This window comes from Microtus pennsylvanicus, chromosome 6 (genome assembly GCF_037038515.1).
Source record: "Microtus pennsylvanicus isolate mMicPen1 chromosome 6, mMicPen1.hap1, whole genome shotgun sequence".
Lineage (NCBI taxonomy): Eukaryota > Metazoa > Chordata > Mammalia > Rodentia > Cricetidae > Microtus > Microtus pennsylvanicus.
The window spans coordinates 118365003-118391584 of NC_134584.1; the positions used below are offsets into that span (position 1 = coordinate 118365003).

At 47.8% G+C, this 26582-nt stretch overlaps 1 protein-coding gene across 1 annotated transcript in view; it reads left to right on the forward strand.

The window, feature by feature from the left end:
- Nucleotides 1-26582, forward strand: part of Cdh13 (cadherin 13) — a 959427-nt gene that overhangs the window by 822080 nt on the left and 110765 nt on the right. Inside the window, exon 8 of the mRNA XM_075977426.1 lies at nucleotides 25617-25757. Coding sequence (XP_075833541.1) covers nucleotides 25617-25757 — 141 coding nt within the window. The remainder of the gene's footprint in view (nucleotides 1-25616; nucleotides 25758-26582) is intronic.

A 26582-nucleotide genomic window follows, 5' to 3' on the forward strand; every position in this document is an offset into this window, starting at 1 on the left:
TAGTATTAAAGCACCAACACTGGGAACACTAGGGTGAGAGACAATAAACTCACACTGGGTGTGAGACAGCCATGAAGGTCTGATAAGAGACAGACAGATATACGCGCCCTGAGAAATAAGGCCGGTGTCAGTGGGCCTGTTAACTGCCTCCCGTGAGATCTGCTCTATCCCCCAGAGCAACATCTGTAGGCCACTACTGCTCATGCTTCTAATGCAGCTGTGACAGATAGCGTCTATGAGGCCACCATCATTTCATGAAAGAGATTCCAAACCATCTCATAGACAGAGGAGTTAACTACAGTTAACTATGGGTTGACTAGGAATAAGTCTCGATTAACTAGAAATTACTAAAGCTACTTTTGGGTAGCTGTGAGAACAAAGAGGGCTTAGAATAGTTGACAGTGCTTGCGTGCAAGGTTAGAAATGGCAACACCAGTCAACAGCTGATAGCTCACAGGCAGCCAAAGTGAGAGCAAACCCAGAGTCAGAAGTTGACAGAGAGACCTTTAACCCCCTGTGACCCGGTGTGCAACATTAACACATAGCATTGTTGGACAAGGGGAACATGCATCATATGTGGTGTCTTCTAGTTGACCATCTAATAACATTACCTCTGTGTTGAGCCCTAACTCCATAGCAAGTGTCAAGACCAGCTGGCCTTGGCAGCCCACACAGCCCCTCACCAGCCCCCAAGAGCCTTCCTTCCTTTCTATATTAAACCTTTATATTTTGGGAGTCCCACCTCACCTTTCCTTAATGTCTTACTTTTCTGTAATTTTCCTTGCTAAAGTTTACAAGTGTCTGCATCTTTAATTTTCAATGGTTCGAGATGTGGAACTCAAGAGCTACTGTCCCAGGTTGCTCTTTGCAAATCTGAGTGTCAGCACACAAGGTCCTTGAGTCAAGTCCAATAGGACTGTGAAAGACACCACAGCCCTCAGAGTGCTGTGTAGTTGAAGCAGCCCCTCACTGTGTTTTTGTCTGAATTTCTCCCATGGTTGGTGTTGCTGAGCAACCTTTCCTTTGCTTTGGTCATTTGTAGAACTTCGCAGAGAAGAATGTACTCATTCTCTTCCGTTGATTCATTTGTCAGTTGTTAGGTTCCCGGTGTTCTTTATATGTTCTGGATATTAGACCCTTATTGGATATATGATTTGTTGAGTATTACTGTTCTTTTTGTTTTGTTCAGTGGATTTCATTTTGTTGTGCTTTAAACGTCTGATTCATAAAGCCTAATGTGAGGCATTTAAATGACATTGCAGCACCAGAGCCCTGTGTCTGGTGGATAGCTTCCATCCCCCTGGAGAGCCAGGTGCTAGGTTTGTCTGCTGGCTGGCTGTGGGCTTTCTTTTACATCCTAGCATTAAGGACCATGATATATTCATAGCCACAGACAAGTATATGGATGACAGATGCCTTGCTGTGGGCAGGGTTAAGGAGCCCCTCTCCTCCTGTGTCCGTGGACAAGCACCTTTGTCTGTTGTATGGACGAGCTTGCTGAAAGAGGAAGGGTGAAGAGAGAAACACAAGGTCACCCAGCAAAGGTCGCCATCTCATGCCCTGGTGCCAATTAACTTTTAGCTGAAACATGGTTCTCTCCCCAGGAGCTACTGGGTCTGGCTCTCTGGGGATTATGGGTTATAAATGTTCAGACCGGGATGCTAGCATTTAAAGGGCCAGCAAGAGGCGCATACTCTTCATGTAGCTTCTTTCTGTTGTCATGTGAGGCCCTCGCAGATGCACCCACAGCAGTCACCACTGTCCGTCACGTCTTAGTCTGTGGAAATGGTTGTCTTCTTTCAAGTAAAGCCTGGGACCATGGGAGGCTGAGGCAGAGAAGAAGCCACACCCACCTTCCCAGTCACACACCTGTTACATACCACATTAACACCACAGAAGCCTCTAGAACACCTTCCCCCCTGTGTCCTTACTTTGGTAGCCCAACTCAACTTGTGTCTCTTTGCTTTGAATAATTTATCTACAGACTTTTTAAAGAAAATTATGAAAGGGACGAAAGAATAAGACAAAATAGACATAATTACATCACTGAGAACTAATTGCTATTAATAACTTGCTACATAAAGCCTCTATTTACGTATCATGATCTGTAAATATTATTTTACTGACAAAAAGGGATCTCACTGTTCGTAGACTTTTGGAACCTGCTTTTTCTTCTCAACAGTATAATGGAAACATTTTCCATGTCATTACATAGTACCCTAGTAAGCATTTATTTTTAATGTGGCTGCCTCTGGCTTAAACAGCAGCAATCTTCGGTACTGCAGAGAGCTATGCATGGAGGGTTTGAGCACTTTTTCTTGGCATGCTGTAAGATTTAAATGGTACTTCTGTGGGGAGACTCCTCTGGCCCAGGAAGAGTCTCCAGCCATTCCCCCACCAACCTGCTCAGAGCAAGGCAGATCACCTGTAGCTCCCAGCCACGGGATGCTTTCTTGGATGGTAGGATTCATTAATAACCCAGAGGAATGGGGGCCAGACCCAACACTGGGTGGCTGACTGACTTAGACTCTATTAAGAGCTCACGGGTGAACAGGCACAGTCCTTTGGAGCGAGTTAGAATGTCAGCACCCATTGCAAACCTCATGCCAAGGTGTGCTGTGGGAAAGGGAACGTGTGAGAGGCACAGGACTCTATGAGGATTTAGAAACAGCAGGGAGAAGGACATTGCAGCGTGGGCAAGTGGAGAGGGCAAGCAAGAGTATGTTCATGGGTCAGATCCACAAGCCTTTGATGGCTCAGTGCTGACTTCAGTGTACAGCCTGGCAGAGCGACAGCCGATATGATAGGAAGGACTTCTGGAAGACCATGACATGCTGCTAGGTGTCCTGTGCATCTCACCTAGTCCTCACAGTGACCAAGCAGGGTAGGTCCTCTTATCCCTTGGTTCATAGACGACGGGACCGAGGCTTGCTTGAGTTGACATGACCAGTATCATACGCTGCCGACTGTTGGTACTACCAGTCCACCAGCACTATTTATTATTTCGATTTCAGTTTTTGTTTGCTTAGTTGTTGCTTTTGAGACTGAGTCTTGCTATGTGCCCCAGCCCACCCTCCCACCTACAGTCCCCTGCCTCTACCAGTGCCCACGCCTTCGGTCTATAGAGTGGTCACTCCATAGTGTGCTAGGAATGTCACGCTTGTCACCTTATTTCATCCCGTGACACTTCCAAAAAGGAGCTAGAACACGGAGAGCATCCCTTCATGTGTTCTGGTCCACACAGACAATAAGGATGCAAACATACTGCTTCTATCACTGGCCGACCCCTGTCTCCATCAACCGATACCGTGACATCACCATGCGGCACCGCTGGCCCAAGGTATTTGTACCAACAGAGAGTCCTGTAGCCAACTTCCTCCTCTGTCTTTTGTCTCATCATAAGGATTTATTCAGTCTCTACCTTGTCCCAAGAGCTGCCACAATGTGGATACACGCCACTCTCCAACCCTTGAGAGAGTCCCAGGCTGTGAGCCTCTGTGCAGTTATAATAAGGCAAGCACTGCGGTAAATGTGGGCAAAGGCAAGCCCCAGAAATCAAAGAACACTGGGCAACCAACCAGACACAGCCAGATCATGGCAGGCTCGGGGCGGGGGAGGGGGCATCTCCAGGGGGGTGAGGCAGGCTCCAGACAGGGTGAGACATTTAAGTTGAGACCTTAGGAGTTAGACCTTGCCTGGAGGGCACGTAGATGGAGACTTTTCCAAGCAACAGTAGTAGAGAGAAGCTGACATGTTGAGCAAACCAGAGCCAGTGATTAATTATGGCCATTTATAGACAGTGGACGAAGGTACAGTCTGTGTCCTCAAGCAATAGGGAGCCATGGAAAGCTCTGGAACTATTAGAAGTGGGATCAGAGTAAAGGGAAGGTGATTGTAACGATTTTGCTCTTGAAGTGGAGAAAGAAGGCCCCTCGAGATGGGTGGGGCAGGGATTTGTGGCCCTATTAAAGAAGAGGCGAGAATGGGAAGGAAAAGGCAGAATTGAAGGTAACTTTTACTTAGTTTTGTTTCGCATGGGTTGTGTGCCTAGTATATGTATGTGAGTGCATACAGAGGCCAGGAGTGTCTTCCTTCTTCTCCTTCTCTCCTCTGGACAGGGTCTCTCACTGAACATGAAGCTAACTGTTTTGGCTGGACTGACTGACCAGTGAGCTCCAGGGATCCCCATGTCTTCAAGGCACACTGCTGGGGTCACAGGCACACTCAGACATACTGGCTCTTATGTGGATGCTGAACATCTGAACTCAGGTCCTCACGCTTGTACACACGCCCCTTTCCCCTCCCCCAAGTCAGGATCCTCTTGTTATTCTACTCTATCCATGTCCAAAGCAGTAAAGACCACATCTTCATGGCCATGTATGATAGAGTGGAATGTTGTGTTTGTAGCCATGGATGAGTGGCTCAGCCATAAGCCCTAGGAAGGCAGGTTCTTAGTTGCCTTCTTCATAATTACATCCACCTCTTTTTTTTTAAAGATTTATTTATTTATTTATTATGTACAAAGTGTTCAGCCTCCATGTATGCCCTCAGGCCAGAAGAGGGCACCAGATCTCATTACAGATGGTTGTGAGCCACCATGTGGTTACTGGGAATCGAACTCAGGACCTCCGGAAGAGCAGTCAGTACTCTTAACCTCTGAGCCATTTCTCCAGCCCCTTACATCCACCTCTTTGATCAGTGAAAAAGACTGGCCATAGCTTTGTGAGAGAGAAAGAGGTAGTCCTTGCTTCAAAGGCTCTAAAACCCTGATTTCCTTCCATTCCATCTGAAGAACAGTCTGCCCAAATTTCAGTGCATTTGCAAAACCAAAGGCTGGGATTTTACCGACACAGAACATCCGGGATAAACAGACTAACTGTGGTGGATGCCCCTTTCCTTCCTATACACAGATTAACTCCCACAGGCAGAACTTGGGCACCTAAGACAGATGCCAAGAATGGCTGCTGTTCAGTAAACAAAGCAACCTGGAACAGGTTTCAAACTCTCTGCTTCCAGTCCCTGCATCATTGTGCCACCTTTAACAGAACACAGGAGAGAACCAGTGGGAAAGGAACAGGTTAGAAAGGAAACCCATGTGGTGCTCTGCCTGGATCTTCCTCGACCGAAATTCACGGATCAAATCCACCTTCTTCCCTGGCATCCTGGCATGCTCCTTGTGCCTGGCACACGCCGAGGTGTTGATTCTCTGAAAATGCCTGTGTTATTCTGTCCTTATTCTTCCCCACCGTCCTCACCTCATCTGGGTCGCCGACCCGCCATGCTTTGCTACCTCCTAATAGAATGGGAGTTCAAACTTGGCAGGATTTGGGGAAGAATATGGAGTGGGGGATGGTAGAATTGAAAAGTGGAAATGAACAGCCAGGGTCTCCAAGACGCCTGACATTTGAGGATTTCTCAGAGAGCCACCTAAAAATGGTAGCCTATCCCAAAAGAAGCCCTCATCGTCTCAAACCCAACCCGCCCCAGGCTGATAGGGACAGGTGAGCAATGGGAGCCTGTGTGGAATATGGGCTTCGAGCCACTGGGCAGGTAGAGGTCACTGCGTCTGCCCCCACAGCAGAGCGGTTGAGAATGCAGGAAGCAGGCCAAGCAGGCCGATGGTGTCAGTATCCCCCTGATAAGGGTTGTGGATACTGGAACAACAGAATCTTCACCTATGCAGTAGGAGCAGTGAATGCCCAGCCTTGCAGGAGTACCACCCTCTGGAGTGATTCACAGAAGGGTGAGTACTGTTTGGGGCGTACAGCAAGTGTTCAATGGACTTAGCCATGATTTTTATAAAGACAGAGTCTGAGCAGAGCCTAGCTGGACAAGCAAGGAGTGGGTACGGGTGACCGGATTGAGGAAGACAGTAACTTTGGGAGAGCCAGGAGGCACACAGGCATGTTTGACCCTGAGTCTCGAGTCTGCTCCCCCTCAGGACACAGAGCTAAGCTCCCCACAAAGACACAGACAATAGACTTCAATTACCCTCCATTTTGAAAAGGGCTCTGGAGAGGGGCCAGAGGGAAGACAGACACTGTCTTTATTGTTATCTTTTTAAACGAAAATGAAAAGGGGCTCTCCAAGGGCATGTCTGGGAGTTTTATTGTTTGTGAGGAAAAAAACACTCATCTTCATCACCATTCTGTCCGTCGGTGAGGCTGAGCCAGGAAGAGCAAGACCTTGTGTTAGGTTGGAACGCTTGACTTGTAGTTCTCTGCTCAGCTACCATTCCAAGGCGTTAATAGGCTTAGAGCTTGTCAACACAGCCAGGACAATTTCAACAGCAGAAGGGATGGGCTGGCGCCAAGATTACACGGGGAGCCCCAAGCCAACAGTACAGGGGCTGGCAGTTGGAAAGGCCTTGGACAAATATTACTGAAAGAAGGTGATCAAAGGGGCTGATACGCCAGGCAAGAGGTCAACAGGAGAACCTTCCAGAATAATCCATGTCTGGGGTTATCCTATTTGCTTTTTCTCCTCAGTACACAAATTAGCTTTCAAAAAAAAAGCCAGCAACATGAGTGTGACGGGAATCCATTTTGCATGATTTTCCCCTCTCGCAAGATTTAGAATTAGTTTGGTTTATTTTCAATATAAGCAACCCAAGAGCAGCGTCAAGGGAGTGTGCAGAACTGCTTCCCTACCCATGGCTGGGGTGCCTGCGTCATTGCTCTTCTAAGGGGCACCATTATTTTGGAGCCACCTGGAATGATTGGCAGCAGCAGAACTCTGAACCAAAGGAAGCTGTGCATGAAAATACATTTGACTAAGGCAGTAAATTGCTTGCCTTACATGAATGAGGATCGGAAATTTATTCCCAGAAATCCCCCCTACAAACACAGAGGGGGGGAGGGAGGGAGGAAGAGGGAGAGAGAGAGGCATGCTTGTAATCTCAACCCTGGAGAGACAGAGACAGGAGGGTCCCTGTGACTCGCTTGCTGACTAGCTGGTCTAGCCGAGTTGATAAATTTCTTGTTCAGTGAAAGACCCTGTTTCAAACACAGACACATACACACATACACATAGATAGATAGATAGATAGATAGATAGATAGATAGATAGATAGATAGATAGATAGATGATAGATAGATAGATAGATAGATAGATAGATAGATAGATAGATAGATAGATAGATGATAGATAGAAGAGCATCTGAGGAAGATACCTGTCATCAGTCTCTGACCACACAGCCTACATGTGCACATAAAAACAGGTAAAGAGGGAGAGAGGGGGGAGACGGAGGAGAGAGAAGAAAAAGAGGAACCTGGGTGCTAGCTGCCATTAGAAGATCACATCTAGCTGGGAACAGGGTTTTTAAATGCAGCAGCCCAGGCAGCCTGCAGGAAGCAGAGTCGGTTGGGCTTTGTGTGTTCGAATACCGTACTGATTAAGCACCTGAAATTAATGGGCAGAGGCCATTAACAGACAGAGCCCTGATGTTCGGCCAAGGTCATAAAACAGAAATTGCTTCAAGTTGCAGACATTTAGAACCTAATTTTAGAAACCTCTGCCAACTCTCTGTGGGCCCCTGTGCTTTTTGTCATTGAGAGCCTATAATTGAATTTTCTAGACATTTTGACCAGAGTGTAACTTTGTGAAGCCGATGATGCAGCAGAAAGCAATTCTTAATGTGAATCTAAAAAGCCTGCCTCCCGCTTTGTGATGAGCAAACACAGAGCGCCTCCGCACTCCCCACACTCAGTCTGGGGGAGAGCAAAGAAAAAAAAACTGCCTGCCTTGTGATTAGGTATAACCTAGAACGCTTCATTTAGAGTCTCAGCAGATGACTTGATAACAGATTTTGTAAAACCTTAACATAAGGAGCCCCTATAAAACGTATTATCTTTTATTACCCATACAGAGAATGACATTTCAGATGGTAATAAATTGGAACCCAAGGAAAGCTATCAGCTCTCACACTGCGCCTGGGAAATGATAGGAACTCGAGTGTCCTGATTTTGTTCAGTGGCAAAGGTGTGTTTCCTGACCAGGGTCCTCTGAGAACTGTCTTCAAGCTGCTTCCCTGCAGCTCCTCTTAGCAGGGTCTCTTGCCACCCTGCTCCGTTCATTTTGTTTTGTTTTGTTTTGTTGGTTTGATTTGGTTTGTTAAAAGCTCACTTCCATCCAAACCTAGACACTTGAGAGAGAGTCCTTCCATCTGACATATCTCAGGGTATATATGAATGACCCACGTCTGAGCCCTGGGTCAGGACCAGCCAGGAGGCATCTGGGAGGAGGGAAGTAACAGCCAGCCCACCTGCTCTGAACCACACAAAGGTTCTGCTTGTATGGACCCTTCTCTGCCGGGAAGGACCGGCCTGCTCCATCCTAGGAGACCGAAGTCCCCTCACGCACCCTATGCCACATCAGAGTTTAGAGGCTTCCTCTCTGGCTGCCAGAGACTTTAGGACCAAAGCTGGAGCTCCAGCAGCCCAGACAAGCTAAGCTCAGCCTCTCATCTCAGTACAGCATCGAGAAGGGCAAACGGCAGTGAGAAGAGAGAGGAGGTTTGATTCGCACTGGAATAAAGGGGAGCTAACCCCAAGTCTGACTTTGGGGTACTGCGCATGCCTTAGGCTCAAGTGAAAGAGTGATTGGGGAAGCAAGCCAAGGGGTCACACAACCTTCAGATCACATAACCCTTCCTGTCAGGGAGTGGTCTGGGTGCTTGTGGCCCCAGTTCTGGGTCTATAAGGTGATTCAAAGACATCCTTGCCATCGTCACTGCATGACAGATCAGTCTGGTTTCTATTGGACAATGGCTTCTGCTCCAGGGTGTCTGTGACCTCTCCATTGTGGACAATTGTACTCCTGTGGGGGTGGCCTGACATGCAAGGCTTTTGTTCTTTTGGGGAACTGGGGAGACTCAAGTAATGCTGGAGACAGTAATTTATCTCTGTGCCTTTGGGGAAAGGAAAGGGGACAGACAGACAGAAGGCAGGCTATTGAGCTACCAGGTAGAGCTTTTGCTTCTTGCTAAACCCAAGTGAAGACCATGCTTTTCATCAAAATCAGCTTCTCTGTGTGTGTACGTACATGCATGTACACACGTTCACACATGCACATGAGTGCAGGCACCTGCAGAAGCAAGAAGAGACCTGGGGTCAGAGTTGCAGGTAGCTGTGAGCCTCCTAACTTGGGTGCTGGAAACTGTCCTCTAAAGAATAGTATGTGTTCTTAGTCGCCGAGCCATCTCTGCTCTCAGTCCCTTGTCCATGACATTGTCCAGATGACACCTGTGAACCAGTGACCTCCGCAACCTGAAATAGTGATCCTGAGGCCAGCTTTGCCATGTTGGCCATTCCCTAAAGAGGAGTGTGCCAAACACTGGGTGAACTTGTTTCCAAGGGCTGTGACCTATGTCACGGCAGCATCTTGAGCCTTCAGAACTCGGGATCCAGGTGCAGGGGATCTGGTGGGTGAGGGGAGCTGAAGCAGGTCCTTGACTTCTCCAGGGATAAGAACAGATGCGTGGAGAGAGACTGGCACACTCAGAGAAGACGCTGCAGGGAGTGGGCTTGCTATTTACCACACTGTGTATGGGAGGGGAATAGCTATCTCCTACAGATTTTTCAGGAAAGGTCTGGCTGACATTACACTTCGAAAGAATGAAAAGAAAATATTTTCCACAGATTGGAGACAGGGCGGAGGTGGAACTGAGAAGGAGGCAGCTAGCAAGGCTGGCCCCATACAGAGCTAGACGCTGGTGGGCACCACAGCTCTTCAGGAATTCCTGTGACTTCACCTCACTCCAGGGAGGACAGTTTCTGTTGTCTGCCCAAAGTCTGCTCACCTCAGAGGTCGTGATTTAAAACACAGTCCGGAACTCAAAAGTCCAAAATAAGTCTCGCTGAGCTAAACATAAGGGGTCACAGAGCATGTTCTGGTGAAAACTCCAGGCAAAATTTCATGGCTTTGCTTGTTCTAGAGGCCTCCTATATCCCATGCCACATAAACCCTTCCTTCCTCTCAGAGGACCCTCGCCATGCAGGCAAATGTGGGCTTTCTCTCTATGTTGATTCTTTCTCATGACTGTGACCAAATACCTGGCAATAGCGGCTGGGAAAGTGTTTCTTCTGCTCACAGCCCATCACGGTGAGGAAGGTGTGACAGCCAGAATGCGAGGCAGCCAGGCACGCCACAGAGCAGACAGGAAGTCACACCAGACCCAAATAAAACCCCAAGGTCCACCCCAAGTGATCCACCTCCCCCAGCTAAGTCCTATCCTCAAGGTTTTACAGACTTCCCAAACAGCGCTACCAGCTGGAGACCAAGTGCTCAAACGTGAGCCCGCGGGGGACAGGTCACCTTCAAACAGCATTTCCCACCTCCTAATCCTGATTATGGCCACTTCGCCATGTGAGAAAGCCTGTTGTTATCCCCAGGAATGAGGTGGGCATAGCTTTAAGAGGAGCAGGTTAGAGAAAGGGTAGATAACAGGAGCCAAAATCCAACTAGGAGGAAGAAATTCTGGTGTCCCCCTGCAGCACAGAGTTGCTTTCGTTTACAGAAATTTATTACATATCTCAAAATAACTCAAAACTGTGAGTTTGTAGCTCACAATTTAAAAAAATAAAAAGATGTCTGAGTAGATGGAAAGCTAATTACTTTGATTGGACCATTACATGGATTTTTTATGGATCAAATTATCACATTATACCTTGCCCAGACCATGCCCAACTGTGATGGGCAAATTTAAAATCTGAAATTTTTTATTTTAGATAAAAAGAGACACGGAAGGTTTCCTAGCTGCAAGCCCAGCAGCTGCTAGAATCCACCCCACTGTGCTTGAACTCTGACCCACACAGTGCAGGACAGGGCTGCCCAAGGCATTTTCCAGAGTGTGTCATGATGTCAAACAAGAGGAGACATCACCCACCACATGGTGGCCATTGAGAGTGACTCTGGGAAGAAAAGGGGATCTTGCTGGTGAAGTGACATTGAAGTCACACATATGAGGACATATAGCAGTTTCCTCAAGGAGAGGGGAGGCTGCACAGGGAAGTCAGAGGGCACATCTGAGCAGAGGTGCTGAGGAACAAGGAAGTCTGAGGCCGGGAGAAGGGCAAGTGGCCCCAGAGTGCTAGAGTGCAACTCTGGTTGAGGAGAAATGGGGGGCAAGGCCTGAAGAGCATATGTTTTTGTGCATGGCCTTTGGGTATTGTCCTGGAACACTGTAGAGCTAAAAGATTCCTCCGGGCAGCGGGGCCTTGGATGGCTCACTCGGGCTGGCTTAGAATGGCATGTGATTTAGAAGGAAGCTACATAGTTACTTGAGTAATGGAAGGTGAGGGCTAGAATCCTTGACAGCTGGAAGAGTTGATGAAGACAGGACAAGAAGCTCAGGAGAGAAATCTATAGCCCTTGGACCAGTTGTGTGAGAAGACAGGATGGAAGTTTCTCAGGCTGGTCTATGATACCGTCTGGAGCCAATGGCCTCATGATGAAGAGCCAACATTGGCCTTCATGCTGCCCATGAGGGCTGCAGGGAACCAAGCCGAGACATCTAGAAGAGGTTGTGAGCCAACTAGGGAGGCCGTGGCAGTGCAACTCGATGTCTTAGAGGGAATGGACTTTTGTTTTTTCTAGAAAAGAGAGAGAAGAGTCGCGGACAGATAACTCTTGGAAACCACATTTTCTCATTTTACTTTGATTCACATCGTAAAGAGGTGTGGGCTGGGAAGATGGCTCAGCCCATACGGAGCTTGTTGGGAGGACCTGAACTGGATCCCAGCACCCCCTTTAAAAGCTGGAGTACTGTGGAGCACACACAGAGTTTGAGTGCTGGAGAGGCAGATTGGGGGTTCCCTGGCCAGCCACCTTAGCCCAATCAGCATGCCCTAGATGCCAATTAAAGAGTGTCTCAAAGAAGAACATGAATGGCACCTGAGGTTACCCTCTGGTCTCCACACACATGCGGCAGAGCACTGGTACCCATATGTGCCCACAAACACCAGCATACCTCACACATACAAATAAATCAGTCAATAAATAGATGTGCTTAAATTAACATAGGCAAAAATATACTGCCCTTCACATAGTCATGTGACAGTTGAGCACAAGTCACATGACAGTTGAACACCACACACCCATCAAGGTGTGTCCCTCAGTTCAGCAACTGTAGCTCCAAGAGTCTCTTTAGAATGCAGGACCCCAACTCCACCCAGCAGTGCTGGTGAGGGCCTCTGTGTCCCTGAGGGAATGACGCTGTGACAGGTCAGGAGCAACCGCTTGGAAGCAAAGAGTGACATCGCTCATGCATGGAGCAGGTAGCAAACTGTAGACACAAGGCAGTCAGTATAACTTCTCGCTTTTCCTCCACGTTAGGAGCCTTTGTTCCCCCATCTCACTCAGATAATCTCAAGAGATTCTGCAGTGTGCTCAGCTCTAGTTCTCACCAGCCACAGATCTGTAGGCCCCCCTACCGTGTCCCTGTGTCCCCTGTCCCTCATCGCTGCAAGTCCTGTAAAGGTCAGGCCTCACCACAAGGTCTCTGAGGGACCTCCCAGCCTGTGTCTGCTCGCTTCACACCAGGCCCTATCTCAGCTTGGGTGCCCAAGCTCCATCCTGGCTATTAGGAAACCTGACGTTGACTAGGTGTCATGGTGAATCTGTCACAACATACCAGACAAAGGCAACCTGTGGACCAAAGGACTTGTTCTGACTCACAATGCAAGCTGTCAGTAGGAGTGGGGGCAAATGGTCGCATCCCATTCGCACTGAGGAAGCGGAGAGAGATGAACGCCGGTGCTCAGCTCACTGTCTCCTTTTCTGTCCAGTCCAGGACCCCAGCCCAATGAATGGTGCCACCCACCGTGAGAATGGGCCTTCCCACCTCAGCAGACCCAGTCCAGAAACTCCCTCATGAGTATGCCCCAAGGTCTGTCCCCTGGGTGATTCTAGATTCTCTTAAGCCGACTATCCATCACGGCCATGGAGACCCTAACAGGGTCTCCTGCAGGGCCCTCAGGTGTCCATAACCTCAGGGTGGGGGGCTCTTACTCCTGCCATATCCCCAGCCACACCCCAGCTCCTTAAAGGGAAAGAGAGCATGCTTCACACACCTCCTGTCCCCAGTGTCCAGACTCCTGTGCACTGGCTGCACCTAAAGCAGCTCTGAGGTTAATAGTTTCCCACTGGTCCCAAACTGAAGACGCTGCCCTCCACATCGTCCTCACAGCCCCAGCTCTCCACATACTGTGGGTTCCGTGCTCGATACCTGACAACTCCACAGTCTCATTCCAATGAAAGCATCTGCGTGTCGGTCCCTACATTGGACCTGATTCCTGATACCTATCTCTACTGTCTAGTGTGATGCCTGGCAGAAAATACGGGCCCAGTTAACGTTTGCTTAACTAAATGGGCTCTGTAGCTCTTAGCCCATCCTCCATCCCCTTGACCCAGATTATCACTAGTGTCATTCCCATACCATCGGTCAGTCGTCACAGATTGTCTTTCTGTTTCTTGGTCTAGAACAAAGCATCAAAGGCGGGTCTGAAACCCTCTATCCCATCCCTGAAGAGTTACTCGTATGTAGTAGTCACCGGGTGAATGGTTCTGTGTAGCCAGACTGAATGTCAAATGTGACCCCGCCCGTGGTCTTCAGGAGCCGATTTTCCTATGTACACTGTGAATGCCATCGGCGGGTTATTTACTCATCGCTAACCTCAGAAGCACACTTTGTGCAGAAGCGTTTGATCAGCTTCTGGTGTCCCTCAGCCTCACATCCATCACTTCGGTGATTCCACCCCCCATATGTCTATGAGCTGTGTTTATTTCCCTTGCTGCTTCCCCACCCTGCCGGCGTTGTCAGCAACCACTAAATCTGGGGAAATGAGCTCAGCCTGCTTAGCCACAAGGCCCCAGCCGGGAATGAAGAAGCGGCAGGTGACAGCCAGATATAAATGTGCATATTAGCACCGGGAAGCCTAAAGACAAACAGAAGGCAAGCACAAACCTTTCCTGCCTGGAGGAGGGAGGCCCTTACTCACCCGCTGCGGTAGGAATAAGTCACATTTTATAAGGAAGCACACTTGAGGCCTCCTGGATTTAGAGACAGCCTGATCCTGGCCTCATGTGGTCCAAGTGGATGAATCAAAGCCCAGACAGACAGCAACTTGTTCTGCTACAGATAATGCCTCTGCCAGCCCCTTGTGATATTTGCAGAGCAGGCATTTGGCAGCAGCTAGCCCGAAAAGACTATGGTTTCCATTTTCAATGCCTGATGCAAGAAGCTTTGCACTGATTGGCCGTTGCCTGTCCAGCCATAGCAGGACATAAGTAGATAAAGGGATTGTATTATAACTGTTCATGTCTGTCTCTAGAGATATCTGAAATATATGACAGTTGTGGCTGGAGCGGTGGCTCAGCGGTTAAGAGCACTGGCTGCTCTTGCAGAGCCCCTGGGTCTAGTTCCCAGCACCCATGTTGGGTGGCTCACAACCACCTGTAATGCCAGCTCCAGGAAGTCCAGTGCCCTGTTCTTACTTCCGTGGCCTCCTTCACTCTCACGTGGCGCACATAAACTCATACAGGCTCATACACATGCCCTATAAAAATGATAGATAAATAAATAAATCTTTAAATATTCAGCCATTCTTTCTTCTAACTTTCCTCGGCTCTGTTTACCCATGTATTTACTTATGTGTTTATTTACTTAGTATTTATTTATTTATTTACTTACTTACGTATTTAGCTATTTGCTTACTTACTTACCTTTTGGTTTTACTTTGCTGGTGACCCAACCCAAGTCTTCACAAATACTAGGCTCTCTGCCACTGGGCTCCAGCCTCACCCTTCCCTGACTTTCTATGCAGCATCTGCACTCTGGAGCACACTCCACAGCACAGTCTATAGCACACTCCGGCAGCTCGCCTTAGTTAACTGTATGCCTCTTTCCACCTGTATGTCACACTGAGCGGTCCTGATCAGTTAAGATCAGAATATTTAAACATCCAAACTCCCAACATTACCAATCGAGAGATTGTTTCGTTTGCTCAGATGATGTCTCATGGATCCTAAGCTGGCCTCAAATTCACTGTGTAGCCAAGGAGGATGACCTTGAACTTCTGTTTCTCCTGACTCCACCTCCACCATGGCTTCCTCCGTGCTACATAAGTACTGTACAAACTGAGCCACATGCCCTGCCTATAGGGATGAGGTTTGACTTGTACAGATATGACACTCTGTGCCATCTATTAGCTTCTAAAAGGCATGCCTGTAATTGGCTAATTATGATTTAACTACAATGGTCCCCATCAGAAGGTTCCAATGAGACATGGCCTTTAATCTAGAGGAGTTCAATTGTTATGGTCAAGGTGGCTATAAACAAGCGATGAGCACATATGACCATCACAGGGCACAGTGATCACCGAAAGAGAAATAGCCCGTTGTTATTCATTGCAGCATAACCAATGACCTGGAACAAAATGATCTGAACCCATAGGCATTTCTGACTTTACAGTCCCTTTGTCCAGGAACCTAGGTGCTGTTCAGCCATGCCCTGTGTTGATGGGGCTCTTGCTGAGCCATCCCCAGTGGGTTGGTCCAGGAGCTGCTGAACCAACAGAAGGTTTGTCCCTATCAGAAGGTTTGACCCAGGAAGGGTCCACACATTCAAGCTCGCTCAGTGGCTGTTCGCCTCGGGCTTTCCACCACCTTTTCAAACAATGCTGTGCGAGTCCACAGGATAACATAAGCCATGTGTCCTGGTTTAAAGGTGAGATGTGTGAGCACTTGGTCCCCAGATAGTGGTGCTCTTCAGGGTTGTCAGGAGCCCTTAGGAGTTGGAGCCTAGCTACAGAAAGTGGGGATCAATCCTTGAAGGTGACAGCTGCTTCGGGTTTTAGCCAGACTTCTCTGTATCCTGATTTACCAAGATGCAGCGTATCACTGCAAGTTCCTGCTGCTGCATGCAGCAAGCCCACTCCTAGCCTGTGCTGTCTGCCCCCTCCTAGCCTGTGCTGTCTGTCCCCACTGCTAGCCTATGCTATCTGTCCCCATTCCTAGCCTGTGCTCCCTGACTCATGCACGAGAATAAACTCTTATTCCCTTGCATTGCTCATGCAAGGAACCTGGTCATGGTGATGAGAAAGTTGCCGACTTGCCCTCTATTTTCATGAGCACATGCAGACAGTGAACACAGCACTTATGGCTCTTGTAATCCTCACCCAACCAATAAGTAGTACTATCGTCCCATTGCCAGAGAGGAAGGAGAGGTAAGAGGACCTACATGGCTGTAACTGGGAGGATAGGGGAAGGGGGGTGTGGAGGGGCTCCAGAGAAGGTTAGGAAGGATGTATGAAAAGGCCATATGGAAACCTACCGCCTCACAGCCCAGTGGGTCAAGGGTAATGATAATCGATTGATTACAGCTCCTCCCTAAGTGACAGCCAGCTCTATTCAGCGCTTAGGTCTCTGCCTTCATAAAGGCTACCGCACACTCAATAATGAACATCAGGAAATGATCGGGAATTAATTAGCCTGGAGGGAGTAGAGATGCAGTGTTCAAAGGTAAGAGAAGGCTCAGAGCCTAGCAAAGAAATGAGGTCTGCATGAGGAGAGAGAATGGGTGAGGACGAGCAGGAGAAGGATGAGGCTGTGCCGGGGAACGGCAAAACCTTCCTCTGTGTAACATTGATTCCTTGATTTCCCCCCACAGCTACCATTATGCTTGTTATTAGTGATAAATGTTCCGTTAAACATAGGCTTACATGGAAGTCATCGTCGCCATGTAAAACATCAAGGGCCCTGTGATTGATTAGCTGCCGTATTTAATGACACCGCTTAACTTTTTTTTTCAAGACGAAACGTTTGGTTTTCAAATCAGTGTGATCAGTGAACCCAGCCCATGTCTGTGGAGACTCACTGGAGTATTGCCGCTGCAGATAGACCATCTCTCCCCCAGTTGCTGGGTTATCTAGCAGCGGCCACGGGAAGACTCCCAGGAGAGACCCCAACCGCAATGGACATGCGTGGCTGTGGGACTCAAGCCAGGCGAGCAGCTTGACTCTCTTAGCTGCGTCTTGCAGATCAGATCGCTTCAAATAAAATCACAACAGCCAATTTCATTTCCCCAGGCTGGAACTATGCATTTCTCAGGCAAAATGAAACTCCAGCTCCCCAAACTAAGAGCCAACTCTGAGAAGCAATAGCTTTGAGTTGCAAAGGAAGCTGGGACTGTGGACCTTTTGAGATAAAATTCAGTCAGGAAACGGTGATACATCTTCATTATCAAGAACAGTAGTGAGTAGCTCAGCTTGTGTGCTAAGTCCTGCTTAGGTACTGGGGCCAAAGGTGTGGTCCTTGCCTGGGAGAAACTGGTCATCTACTTGGAAAAATAGTCAACGGATATTTAGAATAAAGCCAGACAGGCTAGGGAGATGGCTCCGTTGGCAACCTACCTTCCTCAAGAGAGTGAGGACCTGAGTTTGATCCCCAGCATCCACAGGAAAGCTGGGTTTGATGGGATGTGCCTGTAATCCAAGATCTGGATTCTGTTATACAATCGAAGAAAAAAGATCTGGAGTTTAGAAGCCGCAAACCCTGGGGCCCAGGCTTGTGCCTTTCCAGCCATGTTGGTGCCTTTTGCATGGCACAGTTCAGAGGAGCTTTGAAATTAGTTTGACTATAGACATTGCCCTTTGATCCTTGAACCAAGTGGACGGGAGCATCAAGAGAGGCCTGTGGCACAGGCAGCCTAGCTTGGAAAGGGCTGTGGGGCATCCACCTCCCTCTTTAGTTTATTTGTGTAGAGACAGGGCAGATAGGCAGTTGAGTGCTAGAGACCGAGTGCCTCCCTGCTTCTTTAATGCTTGAGAAGGCAGAGCCCTACACGGAGCCTGGGAGTGCGGGAGAATTGCAGGAGGTCCCTACATTCTGTCACTGTGGCTCTTCAATCCTCCCAGAATCTGACTGTCCAAGCTTGGGTTCATGAGTTGCTATGATTCAGTCAGTCCAGAAGAGTGCTGAGGCCCATGTCTCTGTATCAAGCGTGTTTCCTAAAGAAGAGTACCATGGCTGGATGCTCAACTAATACCATCTGTGTACGTAATGAGTGCAGAGTGGCCATGAGGCATATACATTGGCCCATGAACTTCGAGTTCAAGTGACCACAAGGAGGTAGGAAGCCAAAAAAATGACTTCTGGTAAAATAGCCAAGGTGGGAAACAGGACCAAGACAGCGAAGCTTCCAAGAGCAATCAATACAAGAATATCGAAGCTTCCAAGAGGTGTCTTGTCTGGTGTTTAAATTGGAATGGCATCTCTGGGGTGCATGGACAGATGCTTTTACTGCTGTTTGCCTTCTTTTTTCTCACTGTGTTCTCATTGTGTTCATGTGTGCACACATGGCTGTGCACATGTTTGCGTCTGTGCAGGCACAGGTGTATGTGCATGTGTGTATGCATGCACACATGTGAATGTCCCAACTTGATGTCAAATGATCTTCTCAATTCTTCAGGTGAGATGAGGGTCTCTCTCCCTGAACTTGGAGCTGCCATGTCTACCTGGCTTTTAAGTGGTTTCAGAGGAGCATTTGTGCAGCGGATGCTTTGTCCTCTGAGTCACCTCCCGAGCCCGGCAATTGTGTTTGTTGCAGAAAAATCCCAAACCCTGTGAGACAAGCAAACTTTCTGTCTTAAAATCACTTTCCACAGTGAAAACAAGAAGCAGTTGGCTAGCTGGCAGGAACCAGACAGCTAAATTATGAAGGACTTATCCAGTAGCCTAACAGGCTTCTACCTAAGCACAAAGGTGCCAAAAACTGAGTGTGTGTGCCTGTGTGTGTGCATGCGTGTATGTGTACATATGTGTGGGGTAGGAGGTGGAGGATGTCCCACCCCATCACTACCCATTTTAATTGAGTCTTGGGGTTTGTGGTTGAGTGGGGGGAAGGAAGAGGTTCCTCACTTTCCACTTTCAAACTGACGACCCCATTTTTACTTTCTTACAATGACTGGCTAGGACTTTAGCAATGTAAACTTCGTTAATGTAAGCTTTAAGTTTGCCAGAAAATTGAGACTTTTGGAGCAGCTTGTACAAACTCTCCAATTTGTCTCCTTCATACTCTGATGGATTTCCTACCACACTAATCAATCCATTTCCCATTACAGCCATAAAGTTGTATTTACTCTGGGAGATGGAAATTGACTGGTTCATTTTATAAAAATTATTTGTACAGTTACTTAGACAGTAAGAGTTATGTGGGTGTGCCCTTCTTCACTTTTGTGAAGATTTGCACTCACCTCCTCTTTCCTCTGATTTGTGTGTGAACACAAGTTCCTCAACCTTGACCTTTGAACTATTTACAAAGGGGGTCTTGGGCTTGGGTGATGGCTCAGTCTGCAAAGTTCTCTCCAAGCTCAAGGTATTGAGTTCCATCCCCAGAATCACATGAATCGCCAGGCAGGCTGTGCCCATGGGTAATTCCTGTGCTGAGAAGGAAATAAGTCCATCGATCCCTGGGGCAAACTGACCTGTTGAACCTCAGCTTCCATTGAGAGACCCTATCTCAAAAATCAAGATGAAAGCCAGAGAGATGGCTCAGTGGGTAAGGGCATTTGCCACTCTTCTAGAAGACCTGAGTTTGGCTCCAGTACCCACATGGTGGCTCACACCCGTTACCTGAAACTCAAGTTGCAGGATATCCCAAGCTGGCATCTGGCATCCAAAGGAACCTGAATTCATGTGCATATAGCCCCACATGGACACATAGTCAAAAACTGAAGTTAAATGTTTTAAAACAGGGTAGATGGTAGCTGGTTGATTAAGACTGATCTCTGACTGGGCAATGGTGGCACACTCCTTTAATCCCAGCACTCGGGAGGCAGAGGCAGGCGGATCTCTGTGAGTTAGAGGCCAGCCTGGTCTACAAGAGCTAGTCCCAGGACAGGCTCCAAAGCTACAGAGAAACCCTATCTCGAAAAACCAAAAAAGAAAGATCTCTGACCTCTACAAGCGTGCACACATGCACACACAGACACACACACACGAGAGGGGGTGGGAATCATTTTCTGCAGAGGAACAAGCTTCAATCTATTTGTCAAGTGACTGGACCACTGCCTTGAAGGGCCTATTGTGCCACTCTGCCAGGTACGACAGCCCTCCTGCTTTACTGTAGTAACCAGATGATCGATCACACCATTAGATGCAATATTAGTCAAAACTGCCTGGTTGCCCCTCACAGAACCTCTGAATCAGCGTCTTGGGGAAAGGAGAAATTTGTTCGTGCGCAAGACCCACAGGGTCTGAGAGGTGACGTGGCTGCAAGGAGTGCAGACAGTATCGCAAGGGCTCGGCCTCCAGCGCAGCAGCTGTGGAGGATGCGTGGGTCTGTGCTAGGTCCTCTGCATACATGCTGTGGTTGCCTAGCTTAAGGTTTGTGTGGGAATCCTAAGGGTGGGAGTGGGGGTGTCTGACTCTGACCTGCTCTTGGGACCCTTTCCCTCCTACTGGGTTGCCTTGTCCAACCTTGATTTGAGGGTTTGTGCTTAGTCTTGCTCTTGTTATACCAGGTCCGGTTGATATTGCTACTCTTCTCTGACGGGAAATGGAGGAGCAGTGGATATGGGGGAGAAGGAAGGTGGGTGGGGAGAACTGAGAAGAACAGGAGGAAGGGAGGCTGGGAGTGCTGGTAAAATGGAGGGAGGGTCGATGATCAGGATGTATCGTATTAGAGAAGGAGAGAGACAGACAGACAGACAGACAGACAAAGATTGGAGAGAGAGTTCTGTCTCGACCTTTGGCTCTGCACTATCTTCCTGATTGGTTGACTTTCCCTGGGAGGATGCAGATGGACGTGGTCTGTCCGGACTGGGTCTTACCACCTCCAAGTTCAATAGAAGAGCTACCTTTCTCTGTGTATTCCGAGAGAAGTACATTCCAGATCCAACTTGAGAATTTGAGTTAGGTCACGTGCTCAGACAGCCATCATGGACCCCTAGCTGACTACCTAGGCAAGGTCAGAGGTTTTTCTTAGGGGTATGATAGTCCTTGGGTCACACAATTCCGGTCCTGACAGGACAGGATGTGGGCAGTGCATAGCTTCTGCCTAAAACGCAAAACTGAACTAGGAAAAGAAAGCCTCAGGGAGCTGGGAAGCAGCTCAGTGCAGAAAGGGCTTGCCACATGGTGTGAAGACCAAAGTTCAGATCCCAGCGCTCTCGTAACAACCAGGCAGGCGTGAGAGCACACCTGTAAACCCAGCACCCAGGAGGTAGAAACAAGACTCCTGGGGCAAGCTAGCTAGCTAGACTAGACAATTTGATGTACTCCAGGTTCAGAGGAAGACACAGCCTTAATAAATAAAGTGGAGGGGCTGGAGAGATTGCTCAGTGTTTAAGAGCACTGGTTGTTCTTCCAGAGGTCTTGAGTTCCATTCCCAGCAACCACATGTGGCTCACAACCATCTGTAATGAGATCTGGCACCCTCTTCTGGCCTGCAGGCATACATGCAGGCATGTATACATGTATACATAATAAATGAATCTTAAAAAAATAAATACAGTGGAAAGCCATCAACATCAACCTCTGGCCTCCACACACATGTGCAAATACATGCGTGTGTGCGCGCACACACACACACACACACTTGATTATCCATGCCCTTCAACCAAGTAATTCCACATCTTGGGATCTACCATGCAAAGACAAAAGCAAAAGCTGAGGCCAAATGTAGACAGTTTCCCGAGCAAAGATGTTCATTGCTTTGCTATTTAAACTGTCAACACTAGAAAGAGACCCGGTAAAGAGAAGATACCACACTAATCACACGCCTGTATCTGACAGAGATCTTAAAAGAAGCTCAGGAATATGTTGGTATACATCGTTAAGCACACTTCCACACTGGTGGAAAAAATCAACTTGACTTTTTGTTCAGTCTTCGAGTGCTTTCAAAACTGTATAAAAGGCTTGGGAGAAGGTTCAGTAAAGCGCTTGACTTACAAGAACAAAGGCCTGCGTTCAAGCCCCACAACACCTGCTTTCAAAAAGAAAAAAAAAAGTCAGACATGCTGGTTTACATTTGTAATCCCAGCATTGAGGAGGCAGAGACAGACAGCCAACTTAGCCTACACGGCAAGCCCTAGGTGAGTGAGAGACCTTGCCTCAGGAGAACAGGTGGGAAAGACCTGAGGAACAGCACTGAGCTGACCAACATGTGCATGTAACACTGGAATTCATGTGCGTGTGTATACAGACACGTGTATTCATACAAATGCAGGCACACAGAAAATGAGCACCAAGTTTTATGGCAAGAGTGAAGATGATCTATAAGAGACTGAACCTGGAATGCTCAGGGTTTTGACCGGAACTTCTGGAGACACGCATGAAGGATTTGGAAGATTGCCAGCACTAACGGACAATGGCCCCGCCAATGTGTTGATGATGGAAATCCATATAAAATAGCCTGACGTTTTCCCATGGTACCTGACGCCAATTTGTCACCTGCACAGTGGGTGCCATTCCCAGCAGTGTCAGCCTGAGCATGGTGTCATGTGCTGCTCACACTCAGCAGTTAAGGAAGCTCGAGACCATCAATCCTGATAGAGCTAGAGCGAAAACCTGGGTAACTCTGTCATGGGAGCATGCCAGTACCCCTCAGGATCATGATCATGGCTTGACTGGAAGCCACCAAGCCATCCAACCAAGCTTTTCCAACTCATCAAGTTGGTAGCTCAGGACCTCTTAAAGGACAGTCTGTTAAGAGTTTCTGTGGAGCTGGGGAGATGGTTCAGTAGGTGAGGGAGTTTGGTGTACAGGCATTAGGACATGATTTTGGGTCCCAGCACCCACACAAAAAGCTAATATGATCACATATGTACCCGCAATCCCAATGCTGAGAGATTGTGCTGACTGCTCTCCAGGTTCAGTAAGAGACACTGCCGCAAAAGGAAAGGCCAGAGAGTGATAGAACAGGGTACCCAAAGTCCTCCTCTGACCTCTGCAAATATGCACGCACGCACGCACGCACTCATGCGCACTCACACGCTCACACACACACACACACACACACTCCACACAGAATCCATGGGAACAAGCAACTACCAACCCTTCACCACCTGAGTTTTTGTAGTTCTGCAAGGAAATGGGAGGTCCCCCGTTGTTGTTTTGTTCCTTGTCCCTTCGGGACCCTATTAATTACTGATTGCTATGAACCCCAGTTTTGGAAGCCATCACACTGGCAGGCTGTGAATGCAATTATAAACACCTTCTATTTTTGTCGTTGATGGTGGCCTCACTCGGACTCTCTCAGTAAGTCATTAAGAAATCAATCTAAAGTGACTGAAGCAGAGGAGGAAAATGGAAGCCTTTATCTGCAGAGAAATCCTCTGGCCAGGCTGGCTCGGGGCAGCCGTCTCCTTTTCTCCAACGTACAATGTCCACAGAACTCTTACGTGGCTCCACCCAGAGGCTCCTGTCCCAACCCTGCTGTGGTGTGAGACAACTCACCTTGCACTGCCAGCTGGTGACCAAAGTTACTTTCCCATACTGCCCAACACAGACAGAGCTGGCCTGGCCGTCACACCCTGGGTTGGGTGCTCTTACTGGTGTCTCTGATCAGAGATGATTCTAGAAGTTTTCCATATAAAAAAAACAGAGGTGGTGGATGAGTGGCTGCAGCTTACCAGAAAAGGGGGTGCCGAGTGACCGACACCCTCTGCCCCATAAGGGGGATTTACACACAGTCTCACACGCTCCATCTCAGAATCCCAGCCGCGTGGTTAGCTGTTTTGAATGTTTCAGCACCATGAGAAACATGGAGCCTGACTTTATACTAAGACTAGTGAAGAAACGGTAGCAAGGGTGAGGCAGTTTATGAGTTTGCAAAGGTCATGGAATGCCAGGGTCTGAGAGCCCAGAGAATAGAATTCTAGCCTAATGCGAACCCCTTTTCCTTTCTCCCTCACTCAGTAATAAGGAGGGCACCATCTTACATGCCAACTAGGTCTCGTTTTCCCCTCCATTGCTTACTCTTTTTCCTCAACAAAAGCCACGTGTGACTTCTTCTCTATGTGTTATCAGAGAAATATTCTGTGATTTAAAACTTACCAGGCACATGACCTTGTTACAGCTACAGGTCACTAGGCCAGCTTGGCTTTTATCAGTTTTCTAGTCTAAACTTCTAACTGGGTGAGGGGGTAACTTAGCAGAGTTGGTTTGGGTGCGGGGTGGGGGAGGTATCAAGACTAGCAGACATCAGCCATATTCTGTTTGGTTTTTTTTGTTTTGTTTTTTATTATGTATTTGAACCTAAACTGGCTTAGTGCAGTTTTCCAAATAAACCATAAGATTTTATTTCTTACAAACACGGCCTTTAGATATGTCCAGTGGTCAAGAAATGTATGAATAAAAAGATCTAGTCATGCAGCCTCGATGATGGTAAATTTGTGAGTCCATGTTTACATTCAAATACAAAGTCCAGATTTAGTACTCTGGGATACTAAAAGAACAACAATAACAACAAAGGAAATACCACTTAAGAGACACTAAACCTCATTTATTTCTCTGCCTGTACAATGGAAGCAGTGATCAGCTTGATTGCTTGTAAGAAAGACCCACTGTATTGCGGTATGTGAAGCATAGTGACCCTAGGGTTCCTAGAGCCACCATCTTTGTCATGGCCTCAGAAGTGAAGTTAGCCTATGTCCAGATCAGCTTCAGAAGTTTTCTTGATATGGCAAGGGTAGGCATGAACATCCACCATGAATATATGCCCATGCCCAGGTCATAGAACATTCTAGAAGGTATAAAATCTCCCTTTAAAAAGGACAAGTCAGTAGATTCCATTCTGGTTGCCTTTTCCAGTCTATAGATGCTAACTATCACTCTAGAATGATTTCAAAGGTATAGATAGATAGATAGATAGATAGATAGATAGATAGATAGATAGATAGATAGATAGATTTAAAATGTTATGGGCCAGCTTCCCCTATACTCAATTGATGACTATCCTAATTTTCATCATAGAACCTTCATCCAGTAACTTGTGGAAGCAGATGCAGAGATCCCCAGCTAAGCACTAGGCCCAAGGTTCCCCCAGAGACCAGGTGATAAGAGGGAGGAGGAATTATATGAGCAAAGGGGTCAACATCATGATGGGGAAACCCACATAGAAAGCTGACCCGAGTTAGTGGGAGCTCACTGACAGCTCACTGACAGCTGGTGAACCTGCAGAGGACCAAACTAGGTCCTCCGAATGTGAGTGACAGTTCTGTGGCTTGGGCAGTCTGTGGGGACATTGGCAGAGGGACCGGGATTTATCCCTCATGCATGAACTGTGATTTTGGAGCCTATTTCCTAAGGAGGAATACCTTGCTCAGCCTCGATACATGGGGGAAGGGAGTTGGTCCTGTATTAACTTGATATGCCAGACTCCCCATGGAAGGCCTTACCCTTTCTGAGGTGGGGGGTTGGGTGGTATGAAGGTGGGGGAGAGAAGATGAGGGAGGGGGAACTGTGGTTGTGGTTGATATGTAAAATGAAAAAAAAATAAATTAAAAAAAATGTTATAGCCAGTTAAAGACTAAGGCATAGGGACCACGCTCGCCAGTTCTCCAAAACAGTGCCTCACATCTAAACCCGGTCTTCTCCGGTGTTTCTTTGCTTTGTAGACCCTGGAAAATCCCAAGTATGAACTGATCATTGAGGCTCAAGATATGGCAGGATTGGACGTCGGATTGACAGGCACAGCCACAGCCACTATCGTGATCGATGACAAAAATGACCACTCGCCAAAATTCACCAAGAAAGAGGTAAGCTCCAGGGCCGTGTCACAGGGCCCCTGTGACTGCTGTGCGTCTAAAATGCCTGAGCTCTGGGAGACAAAGGGCTCTTGGTCATCCATAAGAAAAGGTAACTTTTAATCCCGAAGTGTCATCTCCGTGGCACCGTGTTATTTGAGTCCTGTTGCAATTGTGGGATAAGATAAGAGCAGATGGAGAGACCAGTCTGAAGAGCAGCAAGGAAGGAGAATGGATTTTCCTGGTGATTGCATGGTGACACATGGACATAACAAAAAAAGAAAGCTTGAGTTATTGTGTGTTGAGGACCATTGTTTATCGCAGGCATAGACCATGTGTTGTTTCCCATTTATGCCAGTGAGGGGCTGAGATGTAAGACCTCATTCTACTGCTGACTTGGTGCCTGACCAAGAAGTCATGAGCATTATGCGTGGGATGGATGCATGCTAATGGCAGGGCTTCTTTAGGTCAGAGACAAAGCCACGTATTTGATACCATTCCTCCAAAGCTAGTTAAGGGTGCAGTAAAGCTTGTACTGTTTATGAGATGTTGTCAGGATGAGGTGGTAGAGAGGATGACGGGATGGAGATGGTTATGGAGAACATGCCAATGAAGAAGATAAAGGGGATAGTGGGGACCACGTCGCTATGATGACAATGAAATTCTGAACATGGGCCATTCTTATCCAAAGGACCATTCCATGTTTTATGAATGAGAGAGTGTGCATGTGTATAAATGTTCATGTGGGGAGGGCATAGATTTGTATCTACAAGTGTACGCAGAGATGCACACATGCGTGTAGAAACCAAATCTTCAAGTCACATGCCTTCCTCCATC